The sequence below is a fragment of the Pocillopora verrucosa genome, chromosome 4, assembly GCF_036669915.1.
Source record: "Pocillopora verrucosa isolate sample1 chromosome 4, ASM3666991v2, whole genome shotgun sequence".
NCBI classification, from domain to species: domain Eukaryota; kingdom Metazoa; phylum Cnidaria; class Anthozoa; order Scleractinia; family Pocilloporidae; genus Pocillopora; species Pocillopora verrucosa.
Genome location: NC_089315.1, coordinates 15,065,573 through 15,085,328, shown reverse-complemented (window position 1 = coordinate 15,085,328; position 19,756 = coordinate 15,065,573). Strand labels below are relative to the sequence as shown.

General features: G+C 36.4%; 1 protein-coding gene and 1 pseudogene across 5 annotated transcripts in view; both read right to left on the bottom strand.

The window, feature by feature from the left end:
- Positions 1 to 19,756, bottom strand: part of LOC131790229 (transmembrane GTPase fzo-like) — a 104,127-nt gene that overhangs the window by 14,714 nt on the left and 69,657 nt on the right. For 2 of the 5 annotated variants that reach the window (XM_066166197.1, XM_066166199.1), the window contains exons 8-9: positions 13,176 to 13,503; positions 10,491 to 12,392 (exon numbers count right to left, since the gene is read on the bottom strand). The exons of 1 other annotated variant lie outside the window; for it this stretch is intronic. In XM_066166197.1, coding sequence (XP_066022294.1) covers positions 12,299 to 12,392; positions 13,176 to 13,503 — 422 coding nt within the window. In that variant the 3' untranslated portion in view covers positions 10,491 to 12,298. Of the gene's footprint in view, positions 1 to 189; positions 331 to 10,489; positions 12,393 to 13,175; positions 13,504 to 19,756 lie in introns of those variants that run through there. 2 more of the 5 variants (XM_066166198.1, XM_066166195.1) reach the window with 2 other exon arrangements.
- LOC131794955 (uncharacterized) lies at positions 17,655 to 19,554 on the bottom strand (annotated as a pseudogene).

The window sequence follows — 19,756 nt, the reverse complement described above, 5'->3', positions numbered from 1 at the left end:
ACCAAATATTGTCCTAGTACAGATTATCTGAGCTCGATTCGTACTAGAGGCCTTAGTTCAAGTTGAATCACGAGACACCCACTTAGCTCCTATTCCCTCTCGAAGCAAGAAGACATCAAATGGTAACTCTGTTCTTCGAAATTGATTTTTGAGACATGTCATCACAAAATGCATCGGAGTACAACTTACCTAGGTTTTAAGCTTACTTTAGAGCCTTCAGCAGGATTTTTATAATCGTTGACTGGATGTCTTAGTATGGTGCGCCTCTTTAGTTTACTTATTTAGCGCCCAGAAGATACCAAACGCGTAAGCAATTTAGAAATAAATGATCTCACAGAGGATTCTTTCTGATATACTTGGATATCTATTCATTTGATACGTTGAGGTCAAAGGATGCCGAAATTCACGTGATCTCGCGACGTATAGATAACCCGACCAAGTTTTTTTTTTTTTTTTTTTTTTAACGACGAAAGGGAAAACACTTAAGGTGATTAGTAATATAAAGATTAAGACAAGCGTAAAAGCGGAGCTCTTGTTAGTTTATTTTCCAGCCCTTCATTATGATAAAAACTCTAATATAACTCTTCAGTACTAGAAGAGTTTCTTTGAGGGGATTTAGGGAGCATTCTGAGGGGTAGGGGTGGGGGGGAGGAGAATTCACAGGGTGCGGAGCCGAGAGAACAACACGCATGTTAGTCAGCGGTATTTTCAAGCAGCTGAGGACCTTTCGGTATTTTTCCTGATGTTTTTGAGCAAATTTTCTTCTTCAGATGAAGTTTATGATGTCAGCATCAGTTGAAATTATATTCTAATGAACGTGACTGATAATTTTGGTTTGAGAAACTGAGCCAAAATGGAAAGAAACGGTAAACTACCTCGACTTAAGACATCACCGGTTTATTGAAGAGTATAAGCGTGAGAACGTATGGAAGACGAATCGTATGGGCTTCTATTATATATTTTCTTGAAGTTGCCAGGTATGATTGCTTGCCCCAGCGTTTTTCCCCAACGTTTCAACCTCCTGATAAGCGTAGAAAATTAATTAAAAAGTCACTTTCAACTCGTGTTTTACTTTTTTCTTGTGGGCATGCTTGTTTTCATGATTGCATATCTTCCTCTAGCTGAAAATAGACTGCGTCTGTTTGGGATTTTTTCTGTTATTTATATCAGTAACCTCTGCTGTAACTGCATAGGATGTAGATGTCTTTAAGCCAAATGTCCATGATCTTAGCAGCTCTAGCTACTGAAATACGAAATTTGTCCAACATGCTTCTTGTGCTGCGAAAGTTTGATTAAAGGAAGACAAACTAGAACGAGAATATCATAATTAAAACTTGATGAAGAAGAGAGAGACTTAGGATTCGACCATGAAGACGTTAGTAGAAAACTTGAGATAGTACCTGGATTTCATTTGTACATTACAGAAATCAATTCCAAACATCAATCAGGTTTTTTGTCTATTTTAAAGGTTGAGTTGATGTTGTTATTGGTTATTAAATAGCTTGAAAAGTTTTAGACGGTGTTTTCGCATGATTGCAAATAACTGAATTTACCGGTAGGTGGAGTTATTGCAACACAACAATAGATTTAAATGATTTGTAGAAATTTTTCATTGGACTAGTACTTTCTACAGGCAAGTCCTTGTATTATATTTCAACTCAACCATTTTCCACAACTTGTAAACACCGTTACAAAATGATAAATCTGGGAAATGAAAAATTTATGGCGTATACACCATGTTTGAAATGCCATTTCCAGATTGAACTAACAGGATTGAGAAGGGTGTATGTTGGAATTGGCTCTCTTGTCTGAATCATTAATTTGCCAATTGCTCCTGTTGCTAATGTTTTGATGAGGTTGGACTGTCAGGGCAAAGGAACTGAGCATTTTAGTAGGCAGTGACTATTTTTTTTAACCTGGACAATATCATCATGAAATAGCCATACTTGTGCCTGGTAAAGGGGGCAAGTTTCTAAAGATATTGTGTTGCTGCATCAGTGGGAGTGTATAACAGGTAATTTGGTGTTAGCAACTGAATTAAAAACGTAAATTGACCACCATCAAGATTTTAAAGGCTGACGCTTCAAGCAGTAGTGTTTGTCAAATAACAGAATTGATCAAAATGATCATAGCAACAACCACTTACCCTGAAATAAAAACAGGGAAATTTCCAAATGGTTATGATTAATTGGTAACAGGACCTCGCTCCGACAAAGGGCTAACGCTGGAAACGTCAGCCTTTAAACTCCTGACGGTAGCCAGTTTACTTTTTCAACTCAGTTGTTGACACTAAATTACTTGTGCCTGGTAACTCACTCTTATTCTGATAAACTAGTTTTAAGAAGGATTCGGTATTTTATTACATAAATTTGATGCATAGGCTTCGCACAAATCTTTAATCTGACTATACTTTTTATAGCCAATACCAATTCCTACACATAATAAAATGTTAGTAGGATCAGAGGAAAAAATAATGTGCCATACATCTGCAAGATTTCATGCAATTATTATTTTTAATTACATGAATATTAATTAACTGATTCTAGGAGATCTAATAATATTCAAAAGAATATAAAATTTGGTTGAAAAGTTTGAATTAGAAAAAGAAGTGTGGATTAATTAAAAAGGTAAGCAGACATTTTGTGCAATACCTGCTTGAACCTACAAGGCACATAGTAAAGCCATTCGTTTTAAGTCATCTCATAATATGTGACTGTACAGGTCATGTGGAAGCTTCCTGCATGAGGACTGATATTTAAATTACCCCAGCAAACTGTAATTATTAGAATTGCAAGCCAAGGTGTATTTACCAAGTTCTCAAGTTTGCAAACCGGTCACTTTATTGATACAACCTCAATCCTTTTTTAGGCTATCTTCAACATGATCATCATCATTTTTTCTATTATATGGTTACTTTTGCAGTTTCCCTCTTTTTATCGTCTTCTCTTCATTTGTTTGTTTGCTTTCCTAACAATCTTAACTTTTGTTGCCAGCAAATGCGAGAGTCATATAAAATGTGTACAGTTATTAAAGACATCATGTAATCAGTTTAATTTATGTACGTAGAGTATCGCTTGAATATCTCGTCGCAGTTAGTGCAAGTACCCATTAAACATTATTGTATGGTCTTCAATTCTTGGCTACAAAGATCAATAAGAACAACAGCCATAACAAACAATCTTTTTAAAGACAGCTCTACAATGGAAGGTATACATAACTTACGTAGATGTATGAGTGCGGCATGTCAAGCATACAGGTATGATCGCCAATTTGCTTTTCATTAATTGCAAACAGCTTAGTTCTATCAGCTTTGAAAACTTCTGTATCCTTGCTTTCAGTGGACGGCATTTTCTATGAAAATTTAATCAATAAGGAGATTAACTACCAGCAACAGGGTTTTTCATTGTAAGTGTTTTATAAGATCAGATTTTCATCACACATTTTTTTTTTATTTGTATTTTTTTTTTAATTTGAAGTTCCCCATTTTAAGACATACATTCCTGTAAGACAGTAAATAGGTATAGCATTATACTCCAGAAAAGTGTTCTTGTTTAGAATAAAGTTTCAAAACTCACTGAAATGAAGTTGACCTCATGATTCAGATTTAAGTTAAGGAAATGTGTAATACCTTTTTACAAGGATGAAAAAGCAATGTCATTTATGAATTTTAAAATAGTAAATGCCAAAAACTAAAAGATGGAATTTAAAAAACCTGATAAAGTAAGACATCTCGATTCACTGAGATTTTAATCATTTGCTGGCACACAGAGATATAAAAGGGCAGTAAAATTAAAAATTCAATAAAAGCATGTGACATTGACTAGTTTACTAATCTGCTCACCTCAATTCAATCTGGAAAGAGAACTTGTGGAACATTTCTGTTTTATCTTCTCACACTTAAAAATTAAAACACAAAATTTAATTATTTGCTGGCAGGTTGGGAGGAAATTCAAGGATTGTTTAGTTATTTAACTGTATTAGAAACCTTGTACAATTAAATAAAACAGAAGCATAATAATTACCTACATGGCTATCCTTCTGAATACGGGTACAATAGGAATTTTTTATGCATGTATCTACATATGTAAACCGAGTGCAATATGCGGTCGTAAAAGCAGTATTATCTTGACCTTCCACCTTGAAGGGTGCCTTGTGTTTTCAATATATCAAGTTCAGTACCTCTTGAGTCATAAGTCGGGCTTTTGGGGCTACAAAATAGTCAATTAATCAACGGGTTATACTAGGCCAATTTATTGAGAGTCAACATTTAAGTAAGTATAGTTTCCTAGAATGGTATGGAAAGTTCAAAATGTGCAACATTAATACTACATAATTATACGGTTTTATTAATTACTTACGAAATTCCGAGGGTGGTAACTAACGGACGCAATCACACGAGCTGTTAGCTTAATACAGACAACCTTTATCAAACAATTCAAGGATATTTGTCTCGATATGATTCAAAATTCCATTTACGAACGCCATAGAGGAAAATAGATTTTAAAACAATGGAAGTATTTTAGCTATCGCTTCCTGAACGAGGGTGGTCTGGAATGATAATCTAAAGGTCTAAATACGCTTTTTCGGTGTTGTTCCCTGAAAAATCTTTCTTTTTCTCTCTCTCTCTCTCTGGTGAAAAGTCACGACAAAAATACGTTTGAGGCAAAGTTCGTATCACTGTTTTCTACTGTACACAAGATTACTGATGTATTTGAAACTGATTCAAGTTGCAAAACCTGAAGTGAATTGAGAGCATTTTGTGGTTGAAGCAATTAACTGCCAACAAGACTTCTAATTGCGCGACTCAATGGCTTGGAACTTTAAACCATGCCTCACTGTACGCGTTCGGCCCATACGAAACTGTTCTCTAAATTGTACATCATTCAGTCCGATAACAGTATGACTGTTACTTCATTTACGACATAGCTTTTTCTTTAGTGACTTATTTTCCCTTTCCTCTGAGTTCCTTTCACGAATGAATGAGATGGCAGCAGCTAGACGATCTATTCTTAAGAGGGCATGCAGGTTCGGACCGACATGCGGTGTTGGTAATAACGAGAGTTAGTGGAACTCAAATTATTATCGTTGTGGCGCCTGCAAGTCTTAATAGTAGACTGTGAATCACTTTCTTTGCCAATGAATTTCGTGTAAAATTTTGCGCATCGAAACCGTTTATGGCGGTGTACTTGGCGTATACAACCCTTAGTTCTGTTCTTTCATTACAAATTCCTGTCAAATTCTATGATGTCTAAAAAGATAAAAGTCAATAAATAGCCAATATTCTAAAGAAGGATATTGTTACCAAAGTAACGAGTCATAAATATAAGGATGCCGTGTAATAAGTTTTTAAGATCGAGTCATTTAGACTGCTATAATACTAGTTTGGTTAAGCATTTCTCTCTGGTGCCGTTAATCAAAGGATTTTGGTCATTTTCTTCGGAAACTTGTACCTTCAGCGCGTTTCTCAGAGGTTAATTATTTGGTGTGTCAATTGTCACATTGGCATGAACACCAGTAATCCGTACACGAAGCCAGCAATACATCATCAATGCATGAAGCCTAAGAGAATAGCTTGTTGGAAATTTTTGATGACGATTGGATTGTGCATTTTAAGAGCAATTTCAACTTTTCGGCAAGACAACGTCGGTACAACGATCTTATGATTGTGATTGTAAATGTGTTTTTACAAATTTAGGGACTGGACAGTTTAGGAAGGAATATTTTGACCTGCTAAAAGTTCTTTACCCTTCATTACCCTGCTGCGACATGGAGCTACTGGCTTAAATATGTTTTATATATTCTGGGACAGACCCAAAATGAGCTGAAATTGGTGATAAACCATGGATCTTTCGCTATATAGTTCTTTGCTTTCCGTGTGAATGTAAAGGTCGCAAAGCTGAAAACAGCTCAAATAATCTCACATCATCTATCATCTTCATGTATTTATTTAAAGAAATATAAGGTTTACAAAACTTCATGTCCTGCAAATAACTACAATGCTAATCTAGGCAGGACAAGACTTTAACTAAAGACGTTATTAAATTACATAAGAAAAAAGAAAAGAAGAAATACAAAAACATACAGAAAGAAACACCTTACATATAAATTCAAGTACAAGGGATTTTGTTATTTGAAAAAGACTAAAATTACAACTAGAGGTATATACAATATATCAGGTTAACTTCACAAAATATTCTATTAAAAAATTAACATTCAAATAATTATCTTCATTACCTAGAACATTAAGGAGTATTGATTTAATTTTTTTTAAGAAAATTAGAAACGTTGAGAGTCTTAACAGAAAGTGGAATAGAATTCCAAATAGACACACCGATTCTAGTAAAAGATTTTTTCATTTTTTCAGTTCTAGAGAATTTGACAGAGAAGCATTCTTTTGCAGATAATCGCGTATTATAATGATGTTCTGTATTGATTTTGGCAAACTTATCGAGAAGACTTTTAGGAGCTGTCTTAGCATGAACGTCATACATTAAATAGCTTAACTGTTGAAAGAACAAAGACTGCAAAGGAAGGCAGTTTGATTCAATAAAAAAAGGGATTGCATGGTCTCTGGGTTTAGAAAAATAAATCAAACGCAGAGCACGTTTTTGCAGAACAAGTATCTTATTGAGGTAGGTCTGTGGATAGTTGCCCCATGCACAGATACCATAATTTAAATAAGGAGAAATAAGTGCATGATATAAATTCAAAAGAAGACGCCGTGGAATGTAATGCCTCATTTTAGCAATTATTCCAACCGATCTACTAATTTTGTGACAGATAAAGTCAATATGATGCTTCCATGATAGTTCAGAATCAATCATTATACCCAAATATTTAACAAAGTCCTTCATCTCTAGAGTTACTCTAGTATTTAAAGTTGGATTAAAAATCTTAATTTGAGGAATGAAAGGCATTCTTTTTTAGTGGGGACGAAAAATGACATAATTAGACTTTTTGACGTTGAGCGTTAGTTTGTTAGCATTAAGCCATTCGCTTACTTTCTCAAGTTCATTATTGACAGTTAGTTCAAGAGTACGTAAGTTGTCATTTGCATAAGTTAGACTTGTATCGTCTGCGAAAAGATAAAAAGTAAATTCCTTGGAAGATTTATGGATGTCATTAATATATAACAAAAATAACAAGGGTCCAAGTACAGAGCCTTGAGGTACTCCACATACGATCGTTTCAGTTTCAGATATGCATTTGTCTATTTCAATAGACTGTCGGCGATCTGAAAGATATGATCTAAACCAAGAATTTATAACTCCTCTTATTCCATAGTGTTCAAGTTTTGTCAAAAGAATCTCATGGTTAACAGTATCAAATGCTTTCTTAAGATCTATGAAAATTCCACATGAGTACTTTCTATTGTCCATATTAGAATGTATGGTGTTCACAATATCAAGAATCGCGTGCTGGGTACTATGTCTATTGCGAAAGCCATATTGTAAATCATAAAGAATATCATTCTTGTCTATAAACTTTATCAGATTACGTATTTTCTCAAATAAACGATTATAAATTGATAACAAAGAAATTGGCCGATAGTTTTCAGGTAACGTCTCGTCTTCATCCTTATAAACTGGAACTACTTTTGCATATTTTGGTTAATGGTATGGATATGACTGATTTGTCAAGTTTTAACAGTTTAACGGTCTATCATGAAGAATGCAGGTCGAACTGCGGAGTTCCCAAGGCTCCTGTTTAGGACCGCTCTCGTTACTAGATGTCTTCTTAAATTACCTTCCATCTATCTACTGCTACGCAGATGATACCCAACTTTACATCTCTTTCAGCCCCACAGATAGGACGGGTCGCTTGAATGCTGTTGCTGCTATTAAGTGTTATATTAAAGCGATCAAGTATTGGATGCGTGCGAATAAACTATTGTTGAACGAGGAAAAAACTGAGTTTCTTTTGATTGGTGCGAAGCAGCCCCTCGCCAAAGTGAATATTGTAGACATTAAAGTAGGCAAAATAAATATAGCTCCGCACTCTCCTATTAAAAATCTTGGAGACTGGTTTGACTCAAACCTATCCCTGGTTGATCATATCACTAAGACTAGTTCTGAAGCGTTTTATTACCTAAATATCATTAGAAGAATTAGAAAGTATCTAACTGAAGAATGCACGGAGACACATATACATGCTTTTATATCTGGCTGCCAGGACAGTTGTAACAGCCTCATATTTGGTGCTATTGAATTCCAACTATACAAATAACAGAGAGTCCAAAATGCAGCTGCACGCCTCATATTCCAGGAGGGCAGATTATGTTACATCACACCTCTGCTCAAGTCATTGCACTAGCTGCCTTTAAAATATCGCGTAGCTTTTGAAATTATCTCAACTACTTTTAGTTAGGCCTACATAAGAACGATCTTCTGTATTCTATTAGAAATATCGAATCTTCAAACGGGTTTAAGAAAGCTATGAAGACTTTTTATTTGCAAAAGCTTTTTAATTCTTTGTATGTAATTTTAATGTCTCTACCTCTTCTTAGTCAACATTTTTATTTGTTGCTCTAATATCTAGATATAGTTGAGTTTTTAAGATAACGTGAGCATTTTTTTTATCTGGCTTCAGAGTTTCCGTCCTGTAAAGCTGCAGGGCATTATTTCTTTTCCTTGAAATATGGAAGAAACCAGTGAAGAACTGCCAAATTTTTTGGGCATTGATCTTTTAGGTCCTGATCCAACAGAGCAACAAAAATGAAGCCGAAAAATACTCACAAGTTGCACGTTCCGCAAATTTGTCTTGATAACTTCGGGTTTTTGACTTTTAAAACATTTTTAGTGACACTCTTGTTCATTTGGCTTTGATTTTCTCCATTTTACACGTAGATTCTGAGTTTTTCATTCACAGTTATCGGTTAACTGGATCAAATGTTTTCGCTCAAACAAAAGTATAAAATGTGGACTGTTTTTGACCAGCCAATAAGGACGTCTTTTTACTTTTTTTATGTGCGTTGTGAGAATTTTGCATTCAATCACAATAAAAGGTTTCTTCGCGCAGATCCTTGTTGTCGCTCTGTTATAAAAGAATTTGCTTATGCTTCTAGCTGTGCGTATATTGAGTTATGGATGCACTTGGAAAGCTTGGAGAGCACTCAACATCAATCAACATCAACATCAATCCAAAGTGATACTTGTTACGAAAAAAGACAGTTGAAAAAAGTGGAGTTGTCGGAAGAAAGAGGGCAGCGTAAAAAAACTACCAATGCCAATGCGAAAAACCCAGTGACCCTCTATCCAAGATAATGAGATAAATACATGTATGCAAATTCTGCGAAAACTATAAAAAAGAAATGTTACTTAGAACCATGGGAGATACAGTTAATTCTTCTTAGAAACGCAATGTGAATCTATTAGAAATAGAGCTTGATGAATGTGAGGAATGTTAACGAAAGACCTACTTTATAACTAGTGACGATTTATTTGCTTGAGTAAAAACGTTTCATGCTAAAAAAAATTTTGTTATTTTTGCGGGTCTCTAATAACCATATTTTCACATTTTGCTTATCACAATAAAAGCCACAATGCGATCAGTAGACGCACTATCTAAAAGCTAATCTTCGAAGCCAACGTTTGCAGAAAGGAAAAATGATAGGCGAACAGTAAGCCGATTCCATTTAAGAATGTTAAAGAAAACTGATTTTTGCAGTTCTCCGATTTTAGATAATATAGTAATTTCAACATATCTTGGAATTAATCAAGCTCTTCTATCAATAAAGCAATTTACAGCTGAAAAGGGAACTGAATTTTGCCCGTAAGGCTTTAATCCATGAGCAATAGAGTGCAACATAATCCATAAAAGAAGGTCCATTCATGTCTGTAGTTAAGCTTTAGGGGAGCCCTAAGCAAAAGTGTTGAAGTTTTGGATTCGTTGCGTTCAGTAAACAGGTTGAATATAAGAATTCTGAAGAAGGAAAAAAACGGGAGTGCAATTTTCGTATGCCACCTCAAGATGGTATCTACTCACACAGGCTGCATGAGATCGGCAGAGCATCTACTGCCGGCAGCTTGACCTCGAAGAGTGAGAATCAACAACTCTTTAACTCTTTAACTCTAACCTCGTGTTTCTAGTCGCTTGTTGCATCCCTCCAAAGAGCAACAGCTTGGTAAAAACAATTTCCATTTTCGCTGACGGCGATTTCTCTCCTTTGAGGACGTTTATTTTCAGCCGCTTTAAATTGGTAGGCAAAAACGTTAACAAGTACGAAAACAGGCTGCACAAACTTAAATAAAACTTGTAAGACTGTGCTAAGTTACTTCTTGGCGATTTGTTGTCAGTTATAGAATATTTAATTAATTTTTTCGATTGTGGGAGCTTGATAACCAGCGTCAACGCAGAAACGCCGGAACTGCCACGGGAAGCCCAAAGAATGATCTCACCAACGATTCTACTTGATACATTTGGAAAAAATATGCATTTAATAAGTTGAGGTCATGGGAGGCTGAAAGTCGTGTGCGGTCGCGAGGTACCGATAACTCGAACTATGTTTTCGATCGATGAAAGACAAATCTGGCAAGGAGGGATATATTACCTGCCATATTTATATTTAAATTTAATATCCTGTTCTTAAGAATGTAATTAACCCAATTATTGAGTAGGAAATTATCCGCTCTAAAAGCTCTTAAATAACGTCTTCCTTATTAGTATCTACAGTGCTTATTTTGAACATTTCAAACAGTTAGTTGTATAACAATTTAAGATTCTTGTGTTAGAAAAGCAAAGTTAATAGTTTGGTTTAAAAAAATCCCGGGTCCTTTGTGAATCAATTTACAGAGTAACACCAGTTTTTACAGTTAATGTCATGAAATCCAGTGTTGACGTGTCAAATGAGACCAAAGGTTATTATATGGACGATTTTGAATATGATATATAACTATCACCTCGTTAATGTTCCGAGCAGTTTCTTCCTGATCAAAGAGTCAGTACGTACGGCGTAGGTACTGACTCTTTGATCACTTCCAAAAAGCCGAGCTTCCGCACAGCTATCAACATTTCCATAAAATTCTTGTCTGTTAGCGATATTTTAACAGCTACATTAGTTATTCCTCTATCTCTCTGGTGTTTCTTACTAGGGTAGAGTGGTTATTTTTCACAAAATTTGTTCCTTCAATGTGTATCTCAATTTTCATTCGGTGGGTGTATCACCGATTTAATAGTTTGTATAGCAACTATCCGGTACATTTGTGTGTCGTAAAACCGACGTTACATCACTTATGTAGGAAGCAAAAGTAAGTAATCAATGAGATATCTTTAATATGGCTTGGATATAGCATTTTGCAAGTAATTTCAAAGTCTGACTCCTCGATCAAAACATTTTGCGATTTAAAATTTTCGTGGTATATTTAAAAGAGTTCCAGTTTGTATCCAATTATAACCGGGTAGAGACAGCGAACTTACAAAATGTAAATACTTTCGGCAGAGAGGCTCAGGTTACTAAGAACTTGTTTATCAGTTAATAGGGCCTTGGAAATGCATAATAATCATAGATATTTCAGACACCTTATATATTTGTTCTAAATAAAGTACTAAACTCGCCTTAAAGGCGATTTGTTTATATCTAATGGGCCTTTGTAAATGTGAACCGGAAGATTAGTACGTTTTGTTGCTTTGCTTTTTATTTATCGCGAACTTGTACTACTATTTCTACTTGACCGCCCTCCTCTTCGATATCTTGACCTAATGACAAACAGGGAAGTTAGTAAGTGTCAGTGAAAAACGACGTCTCGTTAAGGCAAAGCGCCCAGAGAATATATATAATTTTGCCTTACGTCTGTCATGAAGAATAATAGTCAAAGCTATAAATCCAATTCGCAGCACCGTTACGAGGGGGATGCCACTAAATGGGTCTACGAATTCAAAATTGATGAAAGAAACTGTCACTTATAAGAAGGAATTACGATCGACTCACATGTCACTGGCTGGCCTAGACATTGTTGTACAGAGAAATCAATTGAAATTATCAATATGGATTGGTTATTTACAAAACACGGTTATGCTGACCAAGTAATTTTGTGACTGCAGAAAATGTGCCATTCTACCCCTGCGTATTTCCCTAAAACTAGTAATGAATACCGAACGAAATGAGCAGTCAGGTGTGATGAGCCCACCGAAGGTAAAAATATGATAACAAAGTCTTAATGACTTTGTTGGGTGAAGAAAAATGAACGCTCTACTGGTTGTTTTCTTGATCGAATATCAACAGGAAAACTTAGTTTGAATTAAACCTAGTCAGTTAACGGTAATACTACAATGACGTGTTGCTGAGTAACACAGGCTACTCCTAAATTTGAGTGTAAGGCTTGTATACAGCTGTTTGGACGGATGACTGGTTTTCTGTCTGGTCATCAGAAGGAACTGTGTCGTTGACTTTCAACCTGAAGAACACAATTGAAAGTAATGTATTTCTTAGATCTGACTCTCTTTGATGAACAAGTAGATCACCCGGATATTAGCTTAAAAACAACAAGACGGTGTTCTGGCGTTAATTCAAAGAATGTACATGCATGTTTTTATCTTTCACTTGAAAGCTATTATATCCTTGGAACAAATTTGGTAAAGTTACATTCGCCTCTGGGTTTTCTTTTTTTTTTTTTTTTTTAGTACGTTTGGTTTTCGGTGAGATCGGGAAATAAAACACCGAGTGGTGCAGTTGTTAATTGGTGAGTATTCAACATACTCAAAGATGAAACAACGAAACAAAACGGTCTAGCTGAACTAAAGCGATAAGTTTTGAAAAGAACTCTTTGCGTAGTTGAAATCACTTCTACTCGATGTCGCAAAGAAGGAAAATTTGTCGTGAGTCGTGAAACCGATCAAGTGATGGAATGAATATGAATACAAGTCAGTGTGGTTTACCTTCTCCTTTCCAAGGACACCGAGCATAAGCATATTAAAAATTAACAGCTTAACATTAAGTTACCACTGATCAGAACTTTTCTAGCATCTAGTGACTAGCTTTTGCCAGAATTTCTCTTTTTTTTTCATCATTTGTAACCACAAGAAACAAGGAATCTTGGATTGCGCGATCTAGCAACTGTGGCAGAAACAACTGCGAGTATGATCGTTTAAACTAAAGACGTTCCTGACTATGTTTTTATCTAAACTTCCCGATCTGTTAAAGCTTGACCTAGTGCGACATTCTTGATGTCAAAACATACCAATCCTTCAGCTCGTCAAGTTCTTTCCGGACAACCTGCAGGCAATCTGTGATTTCCCGAAGTTTCCGTGACCATGTTTCAAGTTTTGGTAATTCCTCTTCCATCGCTGACATTTCTTCAAACGAACCAACTCTTGCTCTATGTATGTGTGACAAAACTGAGTCAGAGCTTCGTCCCACAATTTCCGATGCTGATTCTTTCAATTGTTTAAATGTTGCTTTCATTTCCTTCAACCTTGTCTTCACGATCTGTTGAGCTTTCTCCTTAAATTCACTCTTCTTAGAAGATGATTTAGCCATTTGCAACATTGCTGATGCTGCGCAAATCCCTGTAATAATAAAATAATAACCATCCTATCATGAGAACATTGATAAACTTTAGTTTTTCCTCTTACATCTTCCATTTAGCTCAATTAGAAGTTCTAGTGATATACGAACATGTTCCTCTTAACGATGCAGCCATAGATTTACCCAGATAAACGTTTTCCAAAACCTCCATTACTTGTAAAAGGAGCGCAATACTTGTGGCCTTTTTAAAAGACAATATTCTTGTTTCGTACGGGATCATATACAGTGGCCAAGGAATATTATTGCATCTTAAGCACTATCGTCATAATTATCCTTGCCTGGTCATTATCATCTTCATTATTACTATTATCATATCATATCATAAATGTAGCTCCATTTATTAACATTAAAATCATTATTACTACTAATATTATCATTATTATCATTATTATTGTTATATCTTCTATCACAGTCTTTGCTAGTGTTCCCATCGTGCATCGGCCGGGCGCAAACCATGCGCTCCGCTCGTCGCGCGGGTCAGCAAGGAGCGTGTCCCTCAATTTGTGGTCATGCTAAGGTCGAAATATTGGCTACTAATCTACCCTCTCAGACTGCAGAGGCGGCCAACCCAATTGAGAGTCTCTCCCAAAAAATTCCTTCCATAAAAGATCGGGTAGGTACCAACACAAAAAGAACAAACAGCGGACAGAAATGGAAATGAGAGGATTACATTGATGTAATGTTCTGCTATCACAAGGCAAAGGCAGACCCCATGAAGGAGTAACAAAAGGTACATTTAGAATATAGAGAAAAGGAAACCCAAATGAAAGGCCTAATTTAACAGACAATACACTGATGAACTAAAGTAGAGTTATTTAAAAAAACAAAACAAAATAACAAGGATTGAGCTCGATAACATCAAGCAAGAGATTAAAAATGAATTAACTGTACAAAACAACGAAATAGATAACGTAATAAATGATGTTTGTAGAAAAAGCCGACAACCTTTATGAGGCAATAAATGAAGATGAGGCAGAACCATCACATAGTCAATCTGAGATCGAAGACCTAGTTAAAAAAATTGAGAGGGCAAGGGTAGAACGGGAAAACATCAAAGTGGCAGAGAGGCCCCTTATACCCAAGGTATCAGTGAACAGAAAAGTTGAGCTGTTGATCAAACAAGCAAACCAAGCAATTCAGCTGGTAATAGCAGAAATAACCAAAATGGAAGACAAGATTAGAGACCCAGATTAAAAGTATGAGAGCTGAGCTGTCAATACTAACAGACATGGCACAGAAAGGTGAATCCCAAAAGATTTCCGAGAAAAAACAAAGAATTAAAAAGAAATACAAATAACAACAAACCAAGAAGTGCAAACAGTAAGAGAATCTCTGAAAATGAAATTCAAGCAAAAGCCAAAAGAATCAGGAGATATGTAAAAAGAAGTAAACAATTCAGTCAAAACCAGACTTTTGCAAACAATAGACAAAAAGTTCTTCAGAAACCTTGGTAAAGAAAAGATGTCACTCGAAAAACCTGAGAAAGAAGAAACAGAAACATTTTGGCGTTCCATCTTGGAGAACAATAGAGAGTACAACCATTCAGCAGAGTGGATAAGGAGAGAGGAGCCGAAATATGCAGACACAGAATGCCAACCATAGGAGGATATAAACCAAATTGAGTTGCAGACCGCTATAAAGAAGACAACAACTGGAGTAACCGGGCCGTGATGTGGTTCCTTACCTCTGGCTCAAACAGCTCACAGCACTACACCAATACCCGCTGAATGCATATAAACAAGCTATAGAAAACCCCGAAAATCTGCCTGATTGGCTCACAACGGCACAAACATACGTACTACCAAAGAACAAAAACACAGAGAACCCTAAAATCCATAGATCAATTTCCTAAAAATGAAGTGATCATAGAAGACTGCAAAAACAAGAAAAAGAACTTAAATATGACTTTGATAGATTATAGAAACGCCTAAGATATTGTCCCTCATAGTTGGGTGTTAAAAAACTTACAGATGTACATATTTAATGAGAAGCTTACCCAGTTCATGGAAACCTCAGCGAGTAACTGAAGAACTAATGAAGCTATCTTACAATGATGGATGTATCACAACGAATCAGATCAAGAGCAAGATCAAAAGAGGGATCTTTCAAGGATATTCACTCTCACCTCTGCTATTTTGCCTTGCCCTCGTGCCTTTAACATCAGAGCTGGCTACAGCTGAGTATGGTTACAAGATCTCAAACACAAGTGCTCCAATCAGCAATCTGTTGTATAGGCATGATCTAAAATTGTACAACAAGTATGGGCAAGAACAAGTTCGAGAACTGGAAATAGTGAAACAATTCAGTGATGATGTTGGTATGGAAATTGTCCTTGAAAAATGTGCCAAAGCCAGTTCCAAAAAATGCAAACTGACCTCAACTGGAAATATAGTAATAAATAAGGACGCAGAAATACAAGAGTTGGACCAGGAAGGGATATACAAATACCTGAGTGTAGATGAAAGTGATGGTATCCAGTATAACAAAATGAAAGAGAAGATAAGAAAAGGATATAATAGGAGAGTAAGATTGATCCTAAGAACTGAATTCAATGGAAGAAACATAAAAGAAGCTATCAATAGTCTTGCAGTCCCGGTTGTGCATTATAGTTTTGGCACCATTGACTGGAAAATCTCCGAATTGAAAAAGATTGACATAAAAACATGCAATCTATTGAACATGCACAAGATGTTACATCCTGAAGCAGATGTGGAAAGGCTGTGCATCCTAAGAAAAGATAGAGGAAGCGGCCTGACTGATGTAGAAACAGCATTCAAAATAGTAATAATAGGGCTTAATCATTATCTGAAGTACAAATTAGGGCAATATCCAAAGCAGGTGCTAGAACATGAAAGATCTAAAGCCAAAAATTCAATAACTAAGAATACTACTAAGTTCAAAAGGAAGTGACAATGCCAGAGTTTAAGAACAGAGGAGAAAAATCAGCTTTGGAAAATGCTAATGCCCTGAAACACATATGCAAGTCTAAAATGAAATCCATGAAAGAAGAAAAGTGGAAAAACAGCTGAAGACCAGGCCATAAACACAAGAAACTACCATGATTCCACCATCCCCTTCTTTATTGAATCAAGCGCACCAACAACCATAGGGATCGCCACAGTTTTCATATGCCACATTTTCTTTATTTCTAGTTCTGGGTCTTGGTTCTATTAGTATTTATATTTAAAATTTTATTTATACTGACATGTGTAAAAAAAATGTAGAATTATAGATTCCATTGTAACTAGATTTAGCACTGGAAATAAAGAAGTGACAGATTATTGGCTCAGTAATTATCATTATTATTATTGTCATTATTGTAGAATCGCCATGCACAATATTCAGATGACCTAGTAGCCCTTCTAGGCTATTCATTTGTCACAGGACACCACGCAAGGTGATCCGCTTGCCATGCCTCGGTACTTAAAGAACACATCCATCCAGAACCAGACCTTGAGAAAGTCTACTCCAGTAGTCAAGTAAGTATGGCTTAGGCATATCAGCTTAGGGATGAAGAATTTCACTGCTTTCAAGCTGTTATAAGCCCTTGATCCAAGAAGGAACAAAGTTTGGTTAACTTGTTAATTGATCAAAAAAGCTGGTTCATTAATAGTCAGAGGAAATGCCACAATATAAATTGATGTATGCATGTGTAACATATGTTACTGAAATAGTAACGAGAAAAAGCCAACGGCATATATCCTCGAAGGACAGAGAACTAGAAGAAGGGGTAATACCAGTAACGCGTGGTGGAGGTAGAGATGGAGTCCTTTGCATCTCTCGTCTTTGCTACAAACAGCGGAATGGGTGCTGACTGTAAAATGTTCCTGTAAAACCCCGCGGAGAAACTCTAAACGAGGAACGGAGAGGCCTGCGGAGAAGTGATCCATGGCTAAGAAAAGTTTATCGTTTGAGATTTGAGATTTGTTCAATGAGTGTCAGAGACTTTAAAATGCTATTCCGTGAAGCAAAGGAAGTCCTAAATTATTTTAAACTTCATGGTACAGGAGTCAATTCGATCTAGTAGTTCTCCCTTTGGTATCCAATGTTTTATCGAGAGCATTTCGGAGAGATTGTGCCATATATTATATTTTTTAATTCCTAACATTTACGGTGATGTATTTTACTCCATTTAAAATCGTTTAATCTTTTTATAATAAAAATAATAATTATAATATTGATAAAAATAACAATTTAAGGATAAGTTTATATTGTTATTGTCATTATAATAATTATCATTATTGTTGTCATTATTAGAAGAAGTAATGGTAGTAATAGTAGAAATATTAATTTTATTGGTAATGGTGGTTTTAATGGTTATTGTGGTTGTGGTGTTAGTGCTGGTTGTGGTAATTGTGTTGATGCTGGTTTTGGCTTTGGTTGATGTAATAGTAGTGGTTGTGGTTGTGGTAGCGGCAGTGATGCCGGTGGTTCTAATTGTGGTGCTGGTTTTTGTGGAAGTGGTGGTAGTTGAATTGTTAGTAGTGATAGCGTTAGTGACGGTGATGGCCCTGGTGGAGGTGGAGGTGGAGCTGGTGGCTCTGGTAGTAATGGTGTTGGATATGGTGGCGGTGGTAGTAGTTGTGGTGGCTGTTATGGTGCTGGTAGTGGATGTTGTGGTAGTGGTGGTGGTAGTTGTGGTACTGCTTGTGGTAGTAGTCATGGTTGTGGTGATGGTGGTTCAGGTGGTTCTTGTAGGGGGATCAAGGTTGTTGTGGTAACGGAGATAGTGATGGGTGTGGTGGCTGTTATAGTAATAGTTATAGTAGTGATACCTTTGGTGGCTGTGGTAGTGGTGTTGAGGATGTTTTGGTGGTGCTTATAGTGGTATTGGTGGTGGTAGTTTTGGTGTGCGATGTGAAACAGTGGTTATGTTTGTGATTGTTGCAGTGGTGGTGATTGTTGTGATTCTGATAGCGTTGGTTGTGGTGCTGGTAGGTGTGGTGATGGTTGTGATAGTGGTGGTTATGGTGGTGTTGATGTTGGTTGTAATGGTGGTGGTGGTGAGGTTGTAATGTTGGTTGTGGTTGTGGTTGTGGTCGTAGTAGTGGTTGTTGTGGTGGTGGGGGTTGTTGTGTTGAGGTTGATAGTAGTGGTGTGGTAGTGTGGTGGTGAAGTAGAAGTGGTAGTAGTGGGTGGTGGTGTTAGTAATGGCAGTAGTAGTAGCGGTGGTAGCAGTAGTGGTGGTAGTAGGAGTGGTATTGGTGATGGTGGTGTTGTAGTGGTTTTGGTTGTGGTGGTTGGGGTGGTTGTGGTAGTTTGAAAGTGGTAGTTGTACTTGTAGGGGTAGTTGTTGCTGTGGCTATGGGAGGTGGTTATGGTAGTGGTGGTTGTATTAGTAGCAGTAGTAGTAGAGGTAGTAGTAATAGAAGTAGTAGTAGTAGTAGCAGCAGCAGCAGCAGCAGCAGCAGCAGCAGCAGTAGTAGTAGTAGTAGTAGTAGTAGTAGTAGTAGTAGTAGTAGTAGAAGTAGTAGTAGTAGTAGTAGTAGTAGTAGTAATAGTAGTAGTAGTAGTAGTAGTAGTAGTAGTAGTAGTAGTAGTAGTAGTAGTAGTAGTAGTAGTAGAAGTAGTAGTAGTAGTAATAGTAGTAGTAGTAGTTGTTGTTATCGTACTTAAAAATTGTTAACCGAAGTGGAGGTGAATAGTGTTGGATATTTATTGAGCCGGAAGCGCGAGGTAAACGTCCACTGCTTTCACCAACACTGAGGTCCTATAAATTAGTTTATTTCCTTCTTTTAAACCGAACAATTGTAAGAAATTAACTTGTAATGCGCGATTTTGTCTCATCAGCTGTCCGAAGGCGAATAGTACTAGTTATTCATTTTATAACTAGCCACTCACTGCATGCGAAAAGTACTACTTCCCTGCGTGGTATTTGGTTGTTGACAAATAAAGAAGCCTAGACTGTGTTCTGTTCTGTTGTAAGGCACCCAGGAGGCGGCTAGATAACGAAAGAAGTGTAGGGAGAAACATTACCTACTTCTTGATTACCCCAGCCGCTTCCCAGCTGCTTCACAACTGACAGAGCACATTCAAGGCTTCTTTAATTATTTTATAATAAAGAACATGTCGAATTCCACACGCATTACTTACAATATTCAAAACAAATTTTAATATTTGAAGCGAACAAGAGTGTCGTCAGCATGCTCTATACTGCCAAAAAAACACACTGCAATAAGCCAATCAGAATCCTTGTTAAAATCCTTGTTAGATCGGTTAAAATAACATGATTGG